The sequence below is a fragment of the Microcebus murinus genome, chromosome 10 (genome assembly GCF_040939455.1).
Source record: "Microcebus murinus isolate Inina chromosome 10, M.murinus_Inina_mat1.0, whole genome shotgun sequence".
In the NCBI taxonomy this organism is placed as follows: domain Eukaryota; kingdom Metazoa; phylum Chordata; class Mammalia; order Primates; family Cheirogaleidae; genus Microcebus; species Microcebus murinus.
In genome coordinates this window covers 36,873,213-36,895,275 of record NC_134113.1, presented here as the reverse complement: position 1 = coordinate 36,895,275, position 22,063 = coordinate 36,873,213, and the positions used below count along the sequence as shown (strand labels likewise).

Here is a 22,063-nt window from a genome sequence, read left to right as displayed (position 1 = left end):
CTGCCTCTTCTGGTAGCATCAGGAGGAGAGGGTGCCATAGTGGTCCCATAAGAGGCTTAGCAACTAGCAATGGGGAATGCATGGGAGAAGGAAGGACGAAAGCAGAGGGCACAGCAGGCCCAGGCACAGTGGATTAAATTGAGCTATATTCTGAAGTGACATTTGGCTGGTTTATTACTTCTAATGACATTACCAGTTTCTGAGGTGGCTGCAACCAGATCCTCAAAATTTCCCATTTATTGGTCTGTAACTGTCCCTAAGTTTCTCTTTGGATATGGTTGGGATGCAAAGAAGAGACTCAGGATGAAACCTCACCGCTGCCATGATGTTTCCCATCTCCACCTTTATTTCTACCTCCTGTCTACTTCCCCTGTGCCCAGATGCCTAATTATTGTTCCTTGTACTTGCAGCCTGGAGGGGAGACTCAGGTACTGAGCTGGGGCTTTAACATGCTTCCGTACCCTTCCTCTAAGTCCCAACAGAACCACCACCCTTGTTCTAAATGATTGTACTTTCTGGCACATAGCAAATGTTAAAAATAAAAGTATCTAGTGAAAATGAGAACTTTTCTGAGAAAAGATGCCAAGTAGCATACCCTAGAGCACATATGTAAATACAGTTATTCCTATTATATACCTATTATAAGAACAGTTCTGCATCTGAGGCATTATATTTATCACTTAGAAATTTAGTAGATTACCAGCTAGTTGGCAAAACAAAGAGAAACATGCTGTGTGTGACTATGAAGGTATTTTAAAGGAAAAAGTTAATGGTTTTTAAACCAGCCTGAGCAAGAGCGAGACCCCGTCTCTACTATAAATAGAAAGAAATTAATTGGCCAACTGATATATATATAAAAAAAAAAAAATTAGCTGGGCATGGTGGCCCATGCCTGTAGTCCCAGCTACTCGGGAGGCTGAGGCAGAAGGTTCGCTCAAGCCCAGGAGTGTGAGGTTGCTGTGAGCTAGGCTGACGCCACGGCACTCACTCTAGCCTGGACAACAAAGCGAGACTCTGTCTCAAAAAAAAAAAAAAAAAAAAGTTAATGGTTTTTGAAAAGTATTTTAAGAGTTTGGCTATGCTTTTAACATGCATAAAACAACTACAAAATAATTGAGTTGCATAAAAAATTTGATATTGACTTAATTTGATGACAGCTAACTAGTCCTAGTCTTTCAGTGATCCAGTAACTTTAATTTTTCTTTTTTTCTCCCACATCACACAGTTTAGAGTAGGAATATCATATACTAGTTAAAGTTTTATTATTCAAATTCATTTTATGAAATAGACAAATGGTCATATAAGCTAAACTGTTTATGTGGGAAAAAAATCATTTGTGAAAGAAGTATCCAAGAGATCATTAAATGTGTCTCATTAAGCCTCATTAAGAGAGAAATTATTGGCCGGGCGCTGTGGCTCACGCCTGTAATCCTAGCTCTTGGGAGGCCGAGGCGGGCGGATTGCTCAAGGTCAGGAGTTCAAAACCAGCCTGAGCAAGAGCGAGACCCCGTCTCTACTATAAATAGAAAGAAATTAATTGGCCAACTGATATATATATAAAAAATTAGCCGGGCATGGTGGCACATGCCTGTAGTCCCAGCTACTCGGGAGGCTGAGGCAGAAGGATCACTCAAGCCCAGGAGTTTGAGGTTGCTGTGAGCTAGGCTGACGCCACGGCACTCACTCTAGCCTGGACAACAAAGTGAGACTCTGTCTCAAAAAACAAAACAAAACAAAACAAAACAAAACAAAAAAAAAAAAAAAAAAAGAGAGAAATTATTAATAGCTTTTCTTCTTATTTAAAAAGTGCTGCCTGGATCTGCCTCCATGAACAAATGCCCTCTGGTGGCAACACTTATCTGTAGTGTCAACTTAGTTTGTTTTCATCCTGAAGAAAAGAGGCCTTTCATCCTGAAGGAAATTTGTACTAAAAATTTGGACTAAAAAAATTTAGTCCAAATTATTTACAGATGAAGCAATTGGAAATATTTTTAAAATGTTAAAAATATTGTTATAAACTGCTAGGGTATTCTAGAGGCAGATAAACAAGCTTTTTTATAACAATATTTGCATTAATTCTCTGCAGTATATATGTATATAGTAATTAGACATGGTTCTACCCAAAGGATTACATTTATTTCCTTTGAATTTAGAATAATTTGGATTCTGAGCCCCAATTGGACAAGAGGAGAATGTAATCTTAGCCCTTATTTTGGCATCATTCCTCTAGAAGAAAGATATTCTGATGGCCCCTCCTGTCTTTGGCCCACAATATGGCTTCTTGAAATTTGAGACTCTCCCTTGGCTTTTGTGCTACACACAAAGACTCAGGATTCATACCAAGACCAGACATCCTGGGGCTTGAAACTGGGTCTCTTCGGGCTGGTCTACAACCATCTCCTCCCAGGCCACCGCCACAATTTGGGCCTTAATACCATTGAGAACTGAGCCTCTACCCCTCCCCCTCCCCATTCTCAAAGAACTGCAACCATGTCACACTGCCATTTCTTCAATCTAGAGATCTCTAATATCTTTTCCATGAGTTTTGGGTTTAATAGTAGGTAGGGAAGGCCACTGAAATTGCTGGTTTTATTTTGCAACCATCCTCATTGCAAGGATTGTCAAAGAGTATGTCAATCAGCCTGGATGTGAAGGGAGTATAGGAGTGGGAAATAACATTGCAACAGATGTAGGTTAAAATCTCAATAAATTATTCTTCTACATTTCCACTGATTTATTGAACATGGACTTAGCATGTCCCCCCATAAGTATATAGTTTGAATGTTCTGCCTTCACATCTGTCTGCCTTATTCATAATGACGTTCCCTTATGATCTACTAGCTTATGATTTTATGAAATGAAGTAGGTTGGAGTGGTAGCAAATGGAGCCCTCCTTGGTGCTTGACAAGGGGATAGAAGAATTTTGGGAAGAATGTATCTTAGTTGCATATGTTAAATGCAGTTTCTTTCTTTTTGTATTTCAAAGTTTTTTTGCTTTTTTTTTATGTAAAGGGTTGAAGGATGCTTGCCCTACTGCCCTAAAAATATGATCCTTGATGAGGTCACCCTGAAATGCGTGTATCCAGGAGACTGTAAGTGTGAACCTTGCTTAATTTACTATGAAAAATGAAACACTTGCATATTCTTTTCTCTATGAGGCAAGTGATTATGAACAGAAGCTTTAGGCAGATAATAAACTCTCATAAGATTCTTCTTCAATACCCTTTCCACAGTTTTGTTTTGTTCCTAATTACTTTCTCAACCATATAAATCTTTCCTCTAATATCTTTCCTATTTTCTCTCCCGAAACCTTTCCCTTAAAGCTAAAGAGCTCTGTACGAGTTCTACGGGTCTCACTTTGAGCAAATACAGATTAAGAAAGAGAATCTTTGTTTCTTTGTAGGCATACCTGTGATTCCCACAGAACCAGCATTAATGCCACCAGAGAAGCCATCTGTACCCATGTTTACAGGTATTGTTACAATATTGGACACTAAAATTAGCATTATGTAATTAAGTGTTGGCACACCGATTATAGCTGCTATTATTAATACAGTCGTATCCACTAGGACTTAACTGACATCTAAAAACCTGAAACTTAAGTCTAGAATTTAGGTTGTACTATATATATATACCCTGCTTAGATTTTTGCAGTGATTGACTTTGTTCTAATGAGATGTAGATGTAAATCAAGGTTTCCTTTTGTGCCTCTGTTTTGAGTTTTCTGTTCTGTCCCAGGCTCTGGAGGCCTCTTGTGCTCCTCTTCTCACTTCCTTCCTTCCTTATGAAACTTGCCTCGGGAAAGGATTTAATAAATCCACTCACAGTGAGACCTGACAAACTTCATGTGCTATTTCTCCAGGGATTAGAGTTTAGAAATATTCAAGTTCAGATATTTATTCTTTCAATTTATTCAACAGGCTTTAATTGAGCATCAACTGTGTCAGGTGCACTGTCCTGGCACTAGGTGGGGGAGTGGAGTAAAAAATTCAGAGCCTCTATCTTAAAATGGCAAATAGGCAAGAGGCTATCATAACACTACAATAGGGGTAAGTGCAAGAAGCATGCAGGAAAAGCTTTATATTTGTTTTAGAGGTATAATCTCAGAAGGGTAGTAGAAGACAGGAGTTAGATTGGCTAGGAGAAGGAGGAAACATGTTCCACTAGAAGGGATAACATGCTCAAAATTCTGCAAGTGAAAGCCATGTCACCTGAAGGGACTTCAAGCAGGTCAGTGTGTCTTGAATATACAGTGTGAGTGGAATTGCACCAAGACATAGAATGGAAGAGATTATCAGTGGCAGATCACAAAGGGTCTGTGGGAAGACATTTGGATGTTTTTTAAAGACAATAATAGCCTCACTACAGCTATCACTTATAGCACTATTTATCTTATTAGCTACTATTTATTAAGTACTTACTATGTGCCAGGCATTACACTAGGCTCTTGGCATACATTTAATTTTTGTAAGAGCCCTATGAGAGAGGTGTTATCACCCTTACAGAGATGAAGACTTGCTCTTCTGTTATAAAATTTTGGCATCTTTGAATCTGATATAGTTTAAAGCATATTTTGGGAGGAGCTGGAAGTACTTTACCTACATTGTTTAATCTATAGAGGGAATAAGTGTACAAAATAAGACTGTATATCCTAACATCTTGGGCAGAGATGGTTACTTTTTTAAGTACTTCTATCTACTTTGAGTTCTCTAATATCCCCCAAATTAATATTTAACACACATCTCAAATGTCTAAAACTGTGTAAAACATTGCAATCCATATGCAGGGGATATGGACTATAATACATGACCCTGAAAGGTAAGAAAAGTAAGGTATTTCTATTTATAGATGACATGGTCTTATGTATAGATTATCCTAAGGAATCCACTGAAACCTATTAGCAATCATAAATAAGTTCAGCTAAGTTGCAGAATATAAGATCAGCATACAAAAATAAATTGTATTTCTATATCCTAGCCATAAACAATCTGAAAATTAAGCGAAGAAAACAATTCCATTTACAATATTATCAAAAAAGAATAAAATACATAGGAATATATTTAGCAAAAGAAGTTAAGACTTGTAAAATGAAAGCTACAAAACATTGTTGAAAGAATTAAGACACAATAAATGGGGAGAAATCCCATGTTTATGGATTGGAAGAGTTAATATTGTTACAATAGCAATATTCCCAAATTTGATATATAAATATATTATAATCCCTATCAAAATCCCAGTTACCTCTTTGTGGAAATTGATAAACTGACCTTAAATTCGTATGGAAATACAAGGAAGCTCGAATAGCCAAAGCAATCTTGAAAGAAAAGAACAACATTGGAGGGCTCACACTTCTCAATTTCAAAACTTACCACAACGATGTAGTTATCAAGACAGTTTGGCTATTAAAAATCTATACCCAGATAATGCTTATAACCCTTTCATGATTTTAGAAAACAACAGAATCCTTCACTGTTAAGTCCAAAGAACCTCCCAGTCATTAGAACATTCCATGACTTTGTGTTTGTATTAGACTAGAACTTTGTCTCTTTTTTGCCTAAATGTTTATGATGGTGGAAATGAAGATATTTAAGACTGTATTAAATATCACATTCTCTAGATGATGCAAAATCTAAGGTATCATAAACATTGCTCATAAGACTAAGGAATGGAAATTTTTGTTCTACTTGTTCTGCAAGTTAGAAGCTATGAAATAAGTACAAAATGAGGGTTATTTGTAGAATTTATTTAACTGAAAAAGTAAAAGTTTATGTCATTGTGGTAGGCTGAATAATGGTCCTCCAAAAATTTCCAGGTTTTAATCCCCAGAATTTGTAAATATGTGACCTTATATGGCAAACAAACTTTGCAGATGTGGCTAAAGTAAGATGCTTACTAGTTTATACTTGGATCTTGAGATGGAGAAATTATCTTGGAATATCCATGTGGGCCCAATGTAATCACAAGTGTCTTTATAAGAGGGAGGCAGGAGGGTCAGAGTCAGAGAAGATGATGTGACAACAGAATCAGAGGAGAGAGAAGGGTGGTGGAGAAGAAAGAAAAGAGAGTCAGAGAGAGAGAAAGAGAGAGAGAGAGAGAGAGAGAGAGAGAGATTGATTTGAAGATATTATGTGATGGTTTTGAAGATGAAGAAAGGGATTATGAGTCATATTCATGTAGTCCATAGAAGCTGGAAGACACAAAATACTCAGAGTTTACCTTAGAGCCTTCAATACCTTGATTTCAGGACTTCTTCTTAATAAATTAATCAATTACTTATTTAAATTAACAAATATAAATTGTATATGTTTATTGTGTATAACATGTTGCTTTGAAATGTATATGCATTGTGGAATGGCTACATTGAACTCCATAGCTGAAAGATAATAAATTGATGTTGTTTTTGGCCACAAAATTTGTGGTAATTTGTTACAGCAGCAATAGAAAACTAATGCAGTGATTTTTTAACATTAATGGACCAATGGACACTGAAATTACAGCTAAGGACAATTTCAGCCATTTATTTTATCTCTTCTTTAGTTATTCAGACTAAATATTTTAGGAATCCCTCTAGTACTAACAAAAAGCTTTAGAAGGTGCCTTACAGATATGTTTACTAATCATATCTTCCTTCTCCATGGGTCACCCCTGCACCACACCCACCAACTGAGGTCTCCATGAGATCCACAGCATTATGCATTCTGCTTACAATGAGCATAGTCTAGACATTCGCCAAGGTAAATGAGTCAACCTCACTATTTTTTCAAACACTGTTGGGAGTCGACTACCTCTCACCACCCTACCCACAGAGAGACAGAGACACCGAGGATGCAAACACACAAGAGGAGTTTATTTTCTGGCTAGCCAGGGTCCAAGCCTTGAGCACCAACACAGTGGCCACTCTGGTAGGCAAGGACCCCGACCGGGGTTGCAGCGTGCCTTTTATCTCTATGGTACATATGCTATGCATTGGCTGATCACGCGTGGATCATGCATTGACCTTTAGCATGATTGGTTGGCTGGTAGCCCCACTATACAGGGGTTCAAACAGTGCAAAGTTGGCGCAAACAAGCAAGCAAGCAGCAGTTTCCATGGCAAGCAAGCAACAGTTTCCAGAAGCCGGATGTTGCTTCTGGCTTCACTGGGGGTGCGGGGCCTTGCAGGTGTGCAATACAATGACTCAACCCCTCACAACACGCAACAAAATTTGTAACTCCAGAGAAATCTTTAGTGATACTGGGGATATTTTTACCTGTTCAGACAATTGTGTTGACACCATTAAGACACTGAAGGTGTTTATATAATAGAACGATGTTTAAAAGCCATAGCTCTGGAATCAGAACTTCTGAGTCTTAATTTTTCCTCTGCCACTTACCAGCCTTACTTAGTTTCCTTATCTATAAAATGACAATAATATTATTACTGATTTCAAAGGATTCTGGGGAGGAACCAATAAAATAATCTATATAAAATTTCTTAGCACAGTTTCTGTCACATATGAATTCCATAAATGGTAGCTTATCATTCTAGTAATGGGGATTGTATCTTCATTTTTAACAGGTCCAGAAATGATGACTCCATCAGAAATCACTGTGTTTGACATGCTGACACCCACGACAGGTTTGGAATGTGAGGTATGACTGGACAATCTCTTCTAGTTATTTGTCATTTCTGTATATCATCTACTTAAGTTTCTGTAATTATCCTAATACCTCCAAACTTCTTTTGATATGCTCTCTCTAGTCTGTCTTTGCTAAAGGATAATAAAAAATATATATTACATTATACCAATTTTGTTTTCTTAACTGATTCAGATATTTCTTATTAATTAACTTCTGGTCACACTAAGAAAAACAAATAAAACTGAAATAAGATCTTAGGTATGATCTCCTAATAAAGAGTTATCTAGTGTGGGCTTCTTTGTAAATTAAGCATTCATAAAATATTTATTAAACAGCTACTAAATGTCAGGCACTATGCAAGGTGATAAGGATGCATTGGTAAGCAAAAAAAAATAAAAGTCATTGGCACCTAGAGTTAGTAGTTTTCTCCACCGAGACATGAGCAGCTATCTTCATACTTCAAATATGCAACTCATTCTGATTAATTATTTATTCAAGCAATATTTATTTAGCACCATTTCTGGCCTGGCACTATTCAGGTGTTACGGAAAAAACATAAAAGCAGGAAAAAAATCCTTGCCTTTCTGGACTTTATATTCTATTGGAGTTTCTTAGGTTGCCAATAAGCAAAATGAACTATTAGGTTATATAAAATGTTAGAAGGTGTTACTCAGGAGAAAAATAAAACTATTTTCAATAAGGTGGTCAGAAAATATTCACTGATAAGGTGACTTTAGAATAAAATATCTGAAGACTTTGAGAGAGTAACCAATGTAGAGACCAGGACAACAATGTTTCAGGCAGAAGCACCAGCAAGTGCTAAGGCCCTGGGGCAAGAATGTACCTAACATATTAAAAGGATAAAAGAATAATAGGGAGATCATTAATTAAGGAAGGAATAAAAGAGTAGAAAATAAAGTATATTATAGAAGAATTTGTAGACCATTATAAAGACTGTGTGTGTGTGTTTTATTCTAAATGACCCAGGAAGACACAGTATATTTTTGAGGTAAGGAATTATATGATCTGATTTGTTTTAGGATTATTTTGGCTGCTATGTTGTAAGGTGTAAAGAGACAATAAAATCAGTTAGGAGGCTGTTGTAGGAATTTAGGCAAGAGGTGATGGTGGTGGTCTGTTCCTGGTGATTGTGGTGGAGATGGTGAGAAATGCCTGGAGCCTGAGTGTAGTTTGAAGGTAGAGGCCACAGAATTTGCTGAAGGATTAGATGTGGGGTGTGAATGAATGAGAAGCATTAAAGATTCTAAGATTTTTTTCCTTGAGTAACTGAATGATTGGCATTACCCAAATTGTGGGAAGCGAAGGTCTGGGGTAGGTGTAATCATGAGTTCAGTTTGGTCATGTAAACTTTGAGATTGCTCATGGATATCAAAAAGCTGTGGATGTACAGATCTGGTGGACATATATGGAGTATAGGACAGAGGTCAAGCTAAGAAAAGTTTGGGAATTCTCAGTGGATAAATGGTATTTAAAGTTATGAGACTGGATGAGCTCACGAGGTAGTGTATATATAGAGAAATGAAGAGGTCTGCTACAACTTTAATAGATTGAAAAAAGATAATAAACATGCAAAAAATATTAACCAGTGGAATAGGTCAAAGTAGATAATCTGGAATCCAAGGAAAGAAAAGAATGTGATTATAACTTTTGAAAAATCTACCACTTACTTATTGGTTTATCTGGAAGTTTTGAGCTATATAGAAAATTAATTTATAATGATACTATGTAGGTGCTGTCAAATTGATATAATTTATGAATTTTTAATGAAATATTTGTGTGGTATTAAGTTATAATTTTTAAGCTGACATTAATAGAAGTTATATTCATATACTGGCTTTACACAGCATGATATGAAAAATCAGCTGCCACTGTATAAGACTGCTTACAAAATGCTAATCTGGAGAATTTAGAAGACTTTGTTTCTGTTCAGATGTCTGAGTATAAGGCCAATTCTAATATCAAATCAATATTAAGGCAAAGCTTAAATTAAATACACATTAGTATTGTAAAAAGGGTACATCAACAAAAAGTTGTAGTGAAATTGTAATTCTTTATCTTTCAAAAGTTTTTATATTTAAGAAATGTATACTATAGTAATGTGAATGTGAGATTAAAAAATCATTTGAAAGCACTAGTCGAAAATGGGAAAAACCCACTAATTTTCTTCTTTTTATTAACAGCCTCAGCAGTTTGATCCTGTTTACAATTGCAGCCAATATATATGCCTTAATATGGAATGGAAGTTGTACAACTGGTCTCTTAATTGCCCAAAGGCCTTGGAAATGCCTGACTGTGGTTTCCGGGGAAGGCCTGTTCAAGTAAACGCTGATATCTGCTGCCCTGAGTGGGAATGTCCTTGTAAGTTTGCATTTCTTAATTAGTGATCAATTTTTTAATCAGGGGAGATTGTTATTTTTTCGAACCTATCACCTCATCAAGTCAAAGTAATTGTTTTTGAGCTTCCTTCATTTGATTTACAATTTTGGTTCTCAGTAGTAACTTTCAGAGTTGCTTCTTGTCAAATATAAAAAGGCTAAGGTATTTTTTTAAAATAACAATTATTTACTAAAAATACAAATAGATAATAGACTAAATCCAGTCTCCATCATTGTTTTTTAGGTCGTTGTTCCATGTTGTCAGAACTGAGCATAATAACATTTGATGGAAACAATGCTGCATTATATAGTATGGCTTCATATATCTTAGTAAGAATTCCTGGGGAAATTATAGTTGCCCATATTGAAAAATGTTCCATGAATCAGGTGAGCTATAATCTATTTTTGTAGTTATTATTTTGTGAATCTGTAGCTGATGCATATTGCAACATCAGGCATTCTCTGAGTAGAAAGGAGTTTAAGAACTCACTGAGATTGATCTTCTGATGCATAAACCAAAAAAGATTTCCTGTGAATATATTTAAAGGCATATAATATTAATCCAAACAATATTTTAAAAAGTCAAGTAATGCATTTCTTTTAAAAGTGTTTCTTTCTTTATGCTTTTTTTCAGGATGGAAACTCATTTAAAAAGCTAGTGAGTATTTGCAAAGTGTTTAGTAAGTTCATTCTGTTTATCACTACAATTATGGTTAACTCCATAAAGTTTTAATATTTTTTCAAATTAAGGCTTCCTCAGGAAGAATCTCTGGACTTTGTTTTAAGAAGTTAAATGTGACAATATCTACACAAAAAATACTTGTCAATCGATTAGCCAGAAAGGTAAGAACACAAAGTTAAAAATTATCCTCATATTAGATGAAAATAAGAAATTATATAAACACAATTATTTCTAATAAGAGAGAAAATTTTAAACGTATCAGTGGAGTTTCTTTGCTCTCATACCTAATTCTTTTCACGAACAGTCTAAAAATGTGCTTTTTAATATTATATTTCTCTTTCTAAAATGTGCCAACTGTTTTAAATATTTCTCCCCTATGAGTTAACCGTAAGGGACCACGTTAAATATGCTAACACCTTCTTTGGTAATGTAAGTGGCTAACCTTTTTTGTGTAAGAATTAATATTCATGTTTAAATCAGACAAAGTGGAAATTGTCTAAAGAAGAGGGATTATAATGTTGAAAAGAGTAGTAGCCAAGAATACAGAATGAACACCACTAAAAGAAGAACAGATGGAAGAACTAATTTTGAAATGTTGACACCATTAATTTTTTGGTGAACAAATGATAACTAAAATAAGAAAAAAATTTAAGGAATATTTGATTTTACTGAAGAAGAGCAATGCATTATGAAAAAAGTTTGAAAGAAGCCATTTGGATTTGTAGGAAAAACCATTATCACAAAGAATGTATGTTTACCAAATAGGAGTGTGTTATGAGCTGATTGCTTCACTCAGCTCTAAGTTGTTCTCCCTAAAGTATGAGAAAAAAATGTGTAAATATTTTGTTTAAAGTGGCCAAAATGCTATATGCTTTCTGGAAATAATTCCGTCTATTAGCACAGGCCCATAGATTTTAGTCCGGAAATAATATTAAAATAAGCCTAAATTACAATAAGGTATTAAAAAGTTTTAATGAGGTAAAACTTAAAATATATGACTGAGGTGCTTTTTTGGATGAAAGAATTTGTATACACCTATGATTTTGAAGAGGTTCGCATAGTTGCAGGAAGTAGGTGGGAAATAAATTTAAACCTGGTTGGTACCATTATTGTGAGCATTGGGTGGAAGGGCTTATTTTTGGCTTCAGGTGAATTCATCATTGGTCATTCATTGGTTGTGTACTATATTCAGCTAACAACTAATTACTTAAAAAATCATTTAGTGATAAAACAATACAAGCCTTGATCTCAAGTAATTTGTAGTTGTGTGTGGTTTGCATATACGTGAGGAAAATACAGTGATAGAATTGTGACCAAGAAATCATGCAAGTACAGAGAAGGCTCACTTAATGCAGTCTATAGGAGGTTCAAATAAGTCTTTTCAGAGAAGATAATACTTAAGATAAATCTTAAAGAATGAATAGAAATAGGAAAGAGGAAAAGGAAGGATGTTTCAGCCCTAGGACAGCAGTATGAGCAAGATATAAAGATGAGAAATTGAATGGTTGGTGAGGTGTAACACTGAGAAATTTACTACTAGTTACAACTCATGCTTCCATACCATTGCCATTCATTGAAGCACCGTTTTTCAAAGTATAATCCTTGGACTGCCTACATTGGTATCACCAAGAGTACATGCTAAAAATACAGTCTAGAATTCAATCCAAACCTAGAAGGTAGGTAGAATCACTGTGAACATTGAATTTTATCAAGCTTGATGGAAGATTGTTATGAATATTACAGTTACACACATACTTACTTAAAAGATTAAAGAAAGAATCTAGATTAAAGAATACATCTTGAAAATGACTTTTATCTTAAATTAATATTAGAAAGTAATGGTATAATCAACATATACTGAGAGAAACAGTTATAAAAGCAGACATAACATAACACAAAGTTAAGTTTTGCAGAAAATAGAAGGCAATGAGGTTAGAGCAAATACTGAATATGGCAAAGCACAGCAAAGGAACAGTAAAAGAGCTTACAAGTTCCGGGAAGCTGTGGTAGAAGCAGGAGAGAAATAAATTTTTAAAAATTTAAAAGATAATTTCTACTAAATAAGAAGAAGTGGAGTAATCTGTATTTTCCTAATTTTAATGAGTGTGTATTTAAATAAACATTCTCCTAACGGTGTATTTATGTTATTTAGGTAGAAGTGGATTCTATTGTTGTGCCTTTGCCCTTTTCAAATCAGGAACTGTCCATAGAAGATTCTGGTGCAATGTATGTGATTACTACTCCAGCTGGACTAATTATAAAGTGGGCTCATCTTACAGGAATCATAGACATTCATTTTGGCTTCCAATTTAACTTGTCATCATATACAGAAGGACTTTGTGGTAAGTACTGCTTTTAAAAATCTTGATTTCTTCTAATATTTTTTTCCTGTTTGCAGTATACCATTTTGGACCCTATTACCCCACTTTTCAGATTTGAGATGGGACACTAACTTTCAGTGCCATGTAAATACTGAAGGAAGCAATGGCTTTCAATAAATAGGCAAAGAAGCAGGAAATAACTGTTCAATTTGGATATCTTATGGAAATGTATACTTACCACTAATACTAGGACACTTCATTTCTACTAGCTCATTTTTAGTAAGCATTAATGAAGTATCAGCATAATTTCACATATTTTAACTCACTGAATTCTAACAAGCCCTAATAAGTAGATGCTAGTGTTATTTCAATTTATAAGTGATAAAAATGAGGCATAGAAAGTTTAAATGCTTAAATCTTTGCTTCCTCCTTATTTTTTTAAAAGTTTGAAATCAGGTAAGTTTTTTATAAGAATGCAATGTTCTGAATATTTGTCTTAGTTTTATTATGAAGTGTAAAGCTTAGATATACCTTTACACCTAGGTTTAATATTATAATGTTACATAGATATGTAAAGACTTTTAAGTCAAAGGAAACAAATTAGAAATATCTGAATTAGAAATATCTAATTCCAAACAAATTAGAAATGTCCTCATCTTTAAAATGGAAACACTAATATCTACTTTTAAGATTGTTGTTAGGATTACATGTGAAAGTTAATGTAAAACATTCAACACATCACTCAAGATGCACAATCAGCAAATGTTAGTTTAGTACAAATGTATCAACTTTAACTTCACTAAATTAAGTAAAAGTTTATGGATCACCTTGTGTATGTGACACTTATGCTTGATGCTGACAACTCGAAAATGAATAAGATTAATTCATTTTGCCTTCAATAAATTACATGAAATACCTTAATTTCTTCTTTAAAAATGGAAACATTTAATGGAAAATTTGCTAAAATGGTTTACACGTTTTCTTGCCTATTTAGAGTATGCCGAACATAGCGCAAATTTTTATGGTAACTTAAGGTTATCATGTGGCATAGGTATTATTGAGTATACATAATAAATCAATAGTTATTATTGAGTCATAACTCACTTTGCAAATACATATATTCTTCTATGATTTATTACTTCTCAGTAAATTTCTGTTTGATTTTCATGTTTTTTCCCCTCCTTTTTGCTGCAAGTTCTTGCTTTTTATATAGACAACCACTCTACTAACTTGATTCTTATTTAAGCACTGTAAATAAGCAGTCACTTTCTTGCTAACCAAGGATTACCCACTAAATTCCATGACCTCGCAGTAGGATAAGGGTGGTATATTAAAGGTAAATCTGGGTTCTGTAGTGATCTCTGGCTGGTTACTGGCCTAGAAGTTCTTAGTAAGTAATATTTGACCAAAATTGAGCATGGCTACCAGAATGAGAGGTCTACATTGACATCTCATTCTACACAGCACTGTGAAGTCTGCAGGAGTGGTGGCTGAAGTTGCAATGAAAACATATTTTTCATAGCAATTATCTTTCTTAAGAAAAGTTTAGACTTAAAAAAGTAGCTACTTTACAGTATAGTTCACTTAGCTTTAGTTTTTGATTTTTTTTTTTTTTAATTGAGCTCGGTACCCTGTATATTTCCAAGGGTGTGGCATCTACGGCAGCAGGAACTGTTATTTTTCCTGATACACCTGCTTGAAGATTAAGATTTGATGCTTGAAGAAAATTTTAATTCATATATTTTATAGCCTAGAGTCTTGGATTAAGACTTAAGAAATTTGGGTATCCCAAATTAAGATTGGATAATTAAGAAATTAAGAAAAATTATGTCTTAATGTAGGATAAGATTCAGGTAAAGTATGATCAGGATGCTGGTCCAATTTCTATGTACTTTCCTTGGCTCCACACCACACTGGATGCAGAGTAAGCTCATTCTCAGTCTGGTCTTCCTCAAGGAAGCTAGAAGCTAATGCAAGTCAAAGCATCACAGCCACCAAGTCATGTCATCCCAGTGAAGGGAGATTGTCTGTGTCCTAGAATTCCTAGTTCAAGTCCTGAGCTTCGCAATACTTGTCCTAATGTTTAATGAATCCATGTGTCTAGATGACTGCTATAAGATGACTGGTTTATGCTGGATTGCCTGTAATAGTTACTAATGTAAGGGAGTAAGGATTACCTTTAGGTCAGTTAAAGCCTTTTCCCCCACTAAGTGATGGGGCAGTGGTAGTTCATAAAAGGAAAAATTTAATGTTTCAAGCAGAGTTTTCCTAGGAGAATGGAAGCCTGAGGGTCAATCACCAAATGTCCCCCATTCTGGGAAGTACCTTGCCAGGCTTAAAACCTAGTTCTGAAGTTAGGATATGGTGGTAATAATGGATGAGTGTAGGAGCAGAATCAGTCTCTTCTTTCTTTATCTTCTATGATCTCTTCATATATCTTGATTTCTAGGTTTTTGATTTCTTTCTTATCGGGTTAAGGTAGTTCTATATTGTTTTATCAAAGAGTCAGGCACATAATTTAAAAAATTCTATCAGTGTTAAAGTTAAAAGACACATACATTTGTTAACTCACTTGATAAATAATTAATTCATTTTAAATCAAAACCAATTATTGGTCTGATTTAGTTGTGCTGCCTACACTTGGTTTATGTGAATTTTTTCCTTCTGTCATACATTCTTTTAAGGAATTTGCAATGAAGATCCAGATGATGATCTAAGGATGCAGAATGGCACAATTATTACAAATATGGAAGACATAGAATTATTTATCGAAAGCTGGGAAATTGAAAAATCATTTGAAGTAACAATGAGAAGACCTGTTAGGAATTGTACTGAGCATGATTGTAGTCAATGCATTGATTTATTAAACAGAGGAGTTTTCATTCCATGCCATGATAAAGTAAGTTGGAAGCTACCATAGCTTAGAATTGTCATGTTAGATATGTTGAGAGCAAAAGCTAATAAATTACTGTTCTTGCTGTGATGTTCTTCTGAAAAGAACAAAACCTCAAACCTTCTGCCAGTATGCTTTGGAATTTAGAATCACTTATTATTTATAGACTTACAGAGACAGGAAGGATGATTTTATTTTTTCTCCCATGTTTTGTTAGAATTATATCTACAGCTTACAAAAAAATGAAACTCTCTCCTATAAATAAATACCTCTAGGAGAAAGAGATCAATGCCACTTGATTACCCAGCATAGAAACTAAGAGAGTGAGGCTTTGATCAATTCCTTATGATCCTGGCCTTTTAGGTGTATACTTATAATGAAATCTGTCACATATTCAATTTAATTTATTTCTATTAGTCTCTAACTTTCTGGGTTTAAGTGGTTAGTAAATATTTTAAATGATCTATATTGTTAAAAATGATCTATAGTCTATGTCTTTATATAGATCCAACAATTTTTAACAAATAGACTCTCTTTTGTTCCATCTTCTCCACTCCTTCTGCCCATACCCTACCGCTGCTGAATGATTTTAAAGAAAATCTGCTTTGGAAAAATGGTGAAAGCCTTTGTTGGTCAGGGGCATGCAAGTGAGAATACCTATGTGTCTAGAAAGGAGAGACAGCATTTGGTAGACATTTGGGACTTAGAATGGGTGGGGTTTAAAGACAGATTAGATGTTAGTGTTAAAGGAGAGTGGGCAATTGTGGATGACTTCAATTTTCTAGCTTAAACAGAGTACAAAAAGAAATTCTTGCTACCTTCTTAATTCTTGATCTGTGTGCAGTCTAAATTATCACCAAGTCATGTTGACTCTACTTCCAAAATATAGTCAATATCCACATGTTTCTTCCCATTGTCAATGCCAACATCTTAATCCAAACAACCATCATCTCTTACCTGGTATAAGGACAAAGTCTCACTAATTGGTTTTCTCACTAATCTTCATCCTTATTTGCAAATCTCTACATAGCAGGCAGAATTATCTTTAAAAACCATAAACAGGATTGTGTTATTCCTCCACCTAAAACCCTTCAGTGTTTTCACTCACATTTAGAGTACGTTCCAGACTTATTACCAGGGCTTATGAGATCCTCTGTGGTCTGGCCCTACTACTTGTACAGCCCTCTCTTGTGCTACACTCTTCTTCCTTGCTATGCTCCAGCTGTCCCAGCCTCTTCTCAGCTCTCTTAATATTCCAAGATTTTTTCTGCCAGTAGGCTTTCATTCTTGTCTTTTCCCCAGCTAGAGTACTTCCCTCCTCTAATCATCCTCTTTAGCATGTGTCTCTTCTTCATCTTACTCAAAGGCTTTTTGATTTTTTAAAACTATGAGGTTCACAGGAAGAGAACATATCTATTTTATTTAACTTTATATCCTTATGCATAGCACAGTGTAAGGTGCTCAATAAATTGTGAAAGTGTACATAAATAAATAGATAAGTAGATAACACAGAGCAATCAGCTTTTGTGGATTAAGTGGAGAAGGGATACAATTCTTTTTTTTTCTTTTTTTTACTTTGGACAGATTATGTTATAGGGGACATCAAACTGTTAATATCCAGAAGTTTGGAAGCTGAGAAGTTTTAATTCTGCAGCTCAAAAGAAATAAATTGAGGCCAGAGATCAGGCTTTGGGAGTTATTACTATATGGATTTTAAAAAAATAATGATAACTGATTTATGATGCACCAGAGCCTATTCTGGGCATTTTTCATATATTAGCTCATTTAATTCTCAGAACAGTCTTAAGTAGTAGTGGTTGTTATTATTGAATCCGTTTTACATATGAAAGAAGATTTTAATACCCCAGATTGTGGTAGAAATTGTAGGAGTGGGTGAGCCTAGGGAGAACATTTGTAGTGACAAAACCTGACTATTGAGGATGGTATCTAGTAGAACAGAATGAGAGCCATGAAGAGGAGACAATAATGACCAAATAAATGGAAAGGCAACAGAATATGTTATCTTTAAAGTCAAAGGAGAGCATCTTAAGAAAGAGGGAGTGTTAATGGCAGCATAGGTCTCTGAGAGGTCAGGGAAGGTTTGGAATATCAGAGTGTTCACTGGATTTGACAGATTGTCCTTTCCCCATTTTGTGTTCTTGGTACCTTTGTTGAAAACCAGTTGGCTGTAAATGTGTGGATTTATTTCTGGGCTCCCTATTCTGTCCCATTGGTCTATGTGTCTATTTTTATGTTAGTAACAGAATCTTGGTTTTCATAGATATGGACCTTAAAAAAATGATGGCTTATAAAAAATGCTAAGTATTTTCATCTGATACTTTGACCTGTGTCAAAATTTAGCATCTGAATGTAGATACTTAGTATATACCTGCTAAATGAATGAGAGAAAAATGGAATAAAGGTCAAGTTACAAGTTAAATTATTTAGATTTCGTATGTCTCTAGATCCAAATGGAGTGTATTTTGTAGGGGAAAAAATGAGTCTCTAATTAAATTGAAGTTTGCCAAATTATATAAAATATGTGACCAAAATTCAATATTAATACAATTTATTTGAGAGGCATTCATGACCTCATTTAAGGAGTGATGCTGTCTACCATTACAGAATGCTTCAGGAGCTTTCAATTTTATCTACAATAGATCAAACTCTTATTCAGTATATAGAAAAGACAATTATAACCCAAAGTATAATATCAGAAATACATTTTTGCTAGGCCCCACATACTCTGTTTCTTTTCCATCTTTATAAGGAAGATTTGTGTATATTAGTACATATAATATTTATCTTATTTAAAATTTGTGTTCAGAATGAAATCTAATGTTAAGAATTTTTGAAAGCCTAAGGTATATGAGAAATTATATTAAGTATTAACTTGCTACCTTGTGTTTCTCCCAATAGTCTTAGTGTAGCTCAGGGCCTTCAGAGAAATAAAGCAATATAACTTATTTCAAGGCAAAATGTATCTCTAGGTTTCACCTAAGGACTTTTGTGAAAAGATGTGGATCAATTATACCTATTTTTGGAACTATGAATGTGATGCACTTTCTGCCTATGTGGCTCTGTGCAACAAGTTCGACATCTGTATTCAGTGGAGAACACCTGATTACTGTTGTAAGTAACTATTAACCAAGTAACATTTTTCAACCATTAACTAACATTCCATTTTTTGCATTCACTTCTTTCTTTCTTCGTCTCTTTATTTCTTTTCACAAATTAATTTAGTAGGTATAAAATGCATGCAGAAAGAATAATATATCACAACACCAGTCATATCACTCAACTTCAGAAATAAAACAGTTACACATGATGCTCCCTGTTTGCTTTCTCCAGTCTTCCTCTCCCTCCTCCCCAAGAGGTAATCACTATATGAGTGGCATTGCTGATTCATCAGAAATATATGTTGTCTCCAATTTCATTAGATACTATCAAATCGTTCTCCACTGAGATTGTACCAATTTATGCACTCACCAGCTGAGTATTCATTTTTTAACTGTATGACTTTTTAAGATCATTTAAAATCAACACAAATTTTCTAAAACATCATTTAGAAACCTCTCAGCAATGGTAATTTCTTTTGACAGTAAAAGATTAAACTTAAACATACAAGATTTTTTTCTTTTTTATGACTTGGTTGAGTTGTAAAGTATATTTCTGTATTTCTTTTTCTTTCTTTCTTTTTTTTCTTAAGGATGGGGATTTGTGAGGAGGGCTGTTCAGCTTCCTTATTTGTTTTTGTTGAGATAGAGTCTCACTCTGTCACCCTGAGTAGAGTACAGTGGCATCATTGTAGCTCACTGCAACTTCCAACTCCTGGGCTTTAAGGGATCCTTCTGCCTCAGCCTCCCTATGGGGTAGCTGGGACTATAGGCACATGCTATAACACCCCAGCTATTTTTTTTTCTTTTTTCTTTTTTTCCTTTCTTTTTAATAGAGAGAGGGCCTCGCTCTTTTATTTTTTTTGAGACAGAGCCTCACTCTGTTGCCCAGGCTAGAGTGCCGTGGCATCAGCCTAGCTCACAGCAACCTCAAACTCCTGGGGTCAAATGATCCTACTGCCTCAACCCAAGTAGCTGGAACTACAGGCATGCGCCACCATGCCAGGCTAATTTTATATATATATATATATATATATATTTAGTTGTCCAGCTAATTTCTTTCTATTTTTTAGTAGAGATGGGGACTCACTCTTGCTCAGGCTGGTCTCAAACTCCTGAGCTCAAACGATCTGCCCGACTCGGCCTCTCAGAGTTTACAGGTGTGAGCCACCATACCTGGCCTATTTCTATGTTTATTCTGAGCAGACTGTTACCTTTTCTCACTTCATAGACCAACAATTTCATAATAATTGACTCTTTATGCCAGCTAGACTTGGGCTGCATATTGGTCATATTTATTTTGCATAAATCTGATGAATTTATGCAATTAGGCCATAACACCTAATACTAGGTGGACACCTGGAAAATACTCAAAAATATCCATTGATGGTTTGTTTTTGACTTATGTTTACATAGTAAATGAAAAGTGGACTTTCAAGAAACTAAAATATGGAAAATTCATTTTCACAAAGAAATCTGACATTTCTTGTTTTACTAGAATTCAGATGGGTTACTTTATCATTATCAAATTATGTCTTCTATTATTAATAGCTCTGAGTTGCCCAGAAGGGAGGGAATATCAACCCTGTGTACGACCCTGTGAAGCAAGAACATGCTTGAACAAATGGTTCTATGGACACTCTTCATGTTTGAATTTAAGGGAAGACTGTGTGTGCAAAGATGGAGCTATTCTTCACAGGCCATATTCAACCCAGTGCATTCCAGAGAAAGAATGTGGTAAGAAGCAAAGTACAAAGTGACTTCTTAGGGATTCAGCAAACAAAGTAATGAAATCTATTTTGGATATTAGAGAAATGTGCTTAGAAAGACTGATCAAAGACAGCCTAGGTGTTGGAAAGGGAATGAGTTTGTTTGTACTTTTATTTTAATATGATTTCAATTGAAGTTAACAAAATTAATGTGTTTTAATTGTTACTTGTGCCTATAACAACTGTGAAAGAGCATGGCAAATTAAGAATTAGGAATGTAGATTGTGAATGGAATTAAAATTCCAGTTATTTCATGTATTAGTTCACCTTTACCTCTACGAGTCTGAGGTTATGCATCTGTAAAATGAGGAAAATAACAGTACTTATCCCATAAAGTTAGTGTGGAGTATATAACATAATGTAAAGCATTTTGCATTTAACACAGGACTTTGAGAAATGGCAGATAGTATTGTCTGGGTGCTATGATTTGCATGTGGTTTGTTCCCACGAAAACTCATGTTGAGGATTGATCCTCAATGTGGCAGTGTTGGAAGATGGGGCCTAGTGGGAAGTATTTTGATCGTGGGGACACTACCTGTATGGATAGATTAACGCCTTCTCATGGTAGTGAGTGAGTTCTGGCTCTCATGAGACTGAATTAGTTGTCATAGAAATGAATTAGTTCCCACCTGAGTGAGTTTTTATAAAGGGAGGTTCATCCTCAAGTTTGGTCCCTTTTGCACATGTCCACTTCCCCTTTGACCTGCCATATTATGACACAGTAGGAAGCCTACACCAGAAGCTGAGCAGATGCTGGCACCAGGCCTCTTGGCTATCCTAGCCTGCAGAACTGTGAGCTAAATAAACCTCTTTTCTTTATAATTTACCCAGTCTCTGTTATTCCCTTATAGTAACACATATGGACTAAGACACTAGGGGGAAACATTTAATATTTCCGATTTCATTCTCAAACTATTTTATTTTGATGCATTGTCTTAATGGTAGTGGCAGATGCAAAAAGTGCAAAACTGAGAAAATTGCAGCACAGTATTCTGGGAGTCATGGGGCTCTTCATTATGGTCCGAAGAAAAGAGAATTAGCTAAAACTAAAGAAAAAGGCAAGTAGAAGTGAAATGCATCTTTCAGAAACAAGTTTCTGTTTGCCAGTGTAGAAAGTATCTGTGGAAGAATTTGAGAATACACAGGAGTATATATATTTGTTCTTTAGAGATCTTTGAGGTTTGGTTTGCTAGTAGATAGAATAAGAGAAATTCACTGGAGGCTGGAAATATGGTTTACATTTATCTTTATCATTCCTTAAAAGAAC

General features: G+C 34.9%; 1 protein-coding gene across 2 annotated transcripts in view; it reads left to right on the top strand.

Moving 5' to 3' along the window:
* The window catches only part of OTOGL (otogelin like), a 138,693-nt gene that overhangs the window by 99,854 nt on the left and 16,776 nt on the right, over nucleotides 1-22,063 (top strand). For both annotated transcript variants that reach the window (XM_076006803.1, XM_012759761.2), the window contains 11 exons: nucleotides 3,013-3,092; nucleotides 3,404-3,472; nucleotides 7,558-7,631; nucleotides 9,821-9,998; nucleotides 10,260-10,402; nucleotides 10,650-10,673; nucleotides 10,766-10,858; nucleotides 12,850-13,039; nucleotides 15,703-15,917; nucleotides 18,902-19,043; nucleotides 20,579-20,764. In XM_076006803.1, the coding sequence (XP_075862918.1) occupies nucleotides 3,013-3,092; nucleotides 3,404-3,472; nucleotides 7,558-7,631; nucleotides 9,821-9,998; nucleotides 10,260-10,402; nucleotides 10,650-10,673; nucleotides 10,766-10,858; nucleotides 12,850-13,039; nucleotides 15,703-15,917; nucleotides 18,902-19,043; nucleotides 20,579-20,764 (1,394 nt within the window). The remainder of the gene's footprint in view (nucleotides 1-3,012; nucleotides 3,093-3,403; nucleotides 3,473-7,557; nucleotides 7,632-9,820; nucleotides 9,999-10,259; nucleotides 10,403-10,649; nucleotides 10,674-10,765; nucleotides 10,859-12,849; nucleotides 13,040-15,702; nucleotides 15,918-18,901; nucleotides 19,044-20,578; nucleotides 20,765-22,063) is intronic.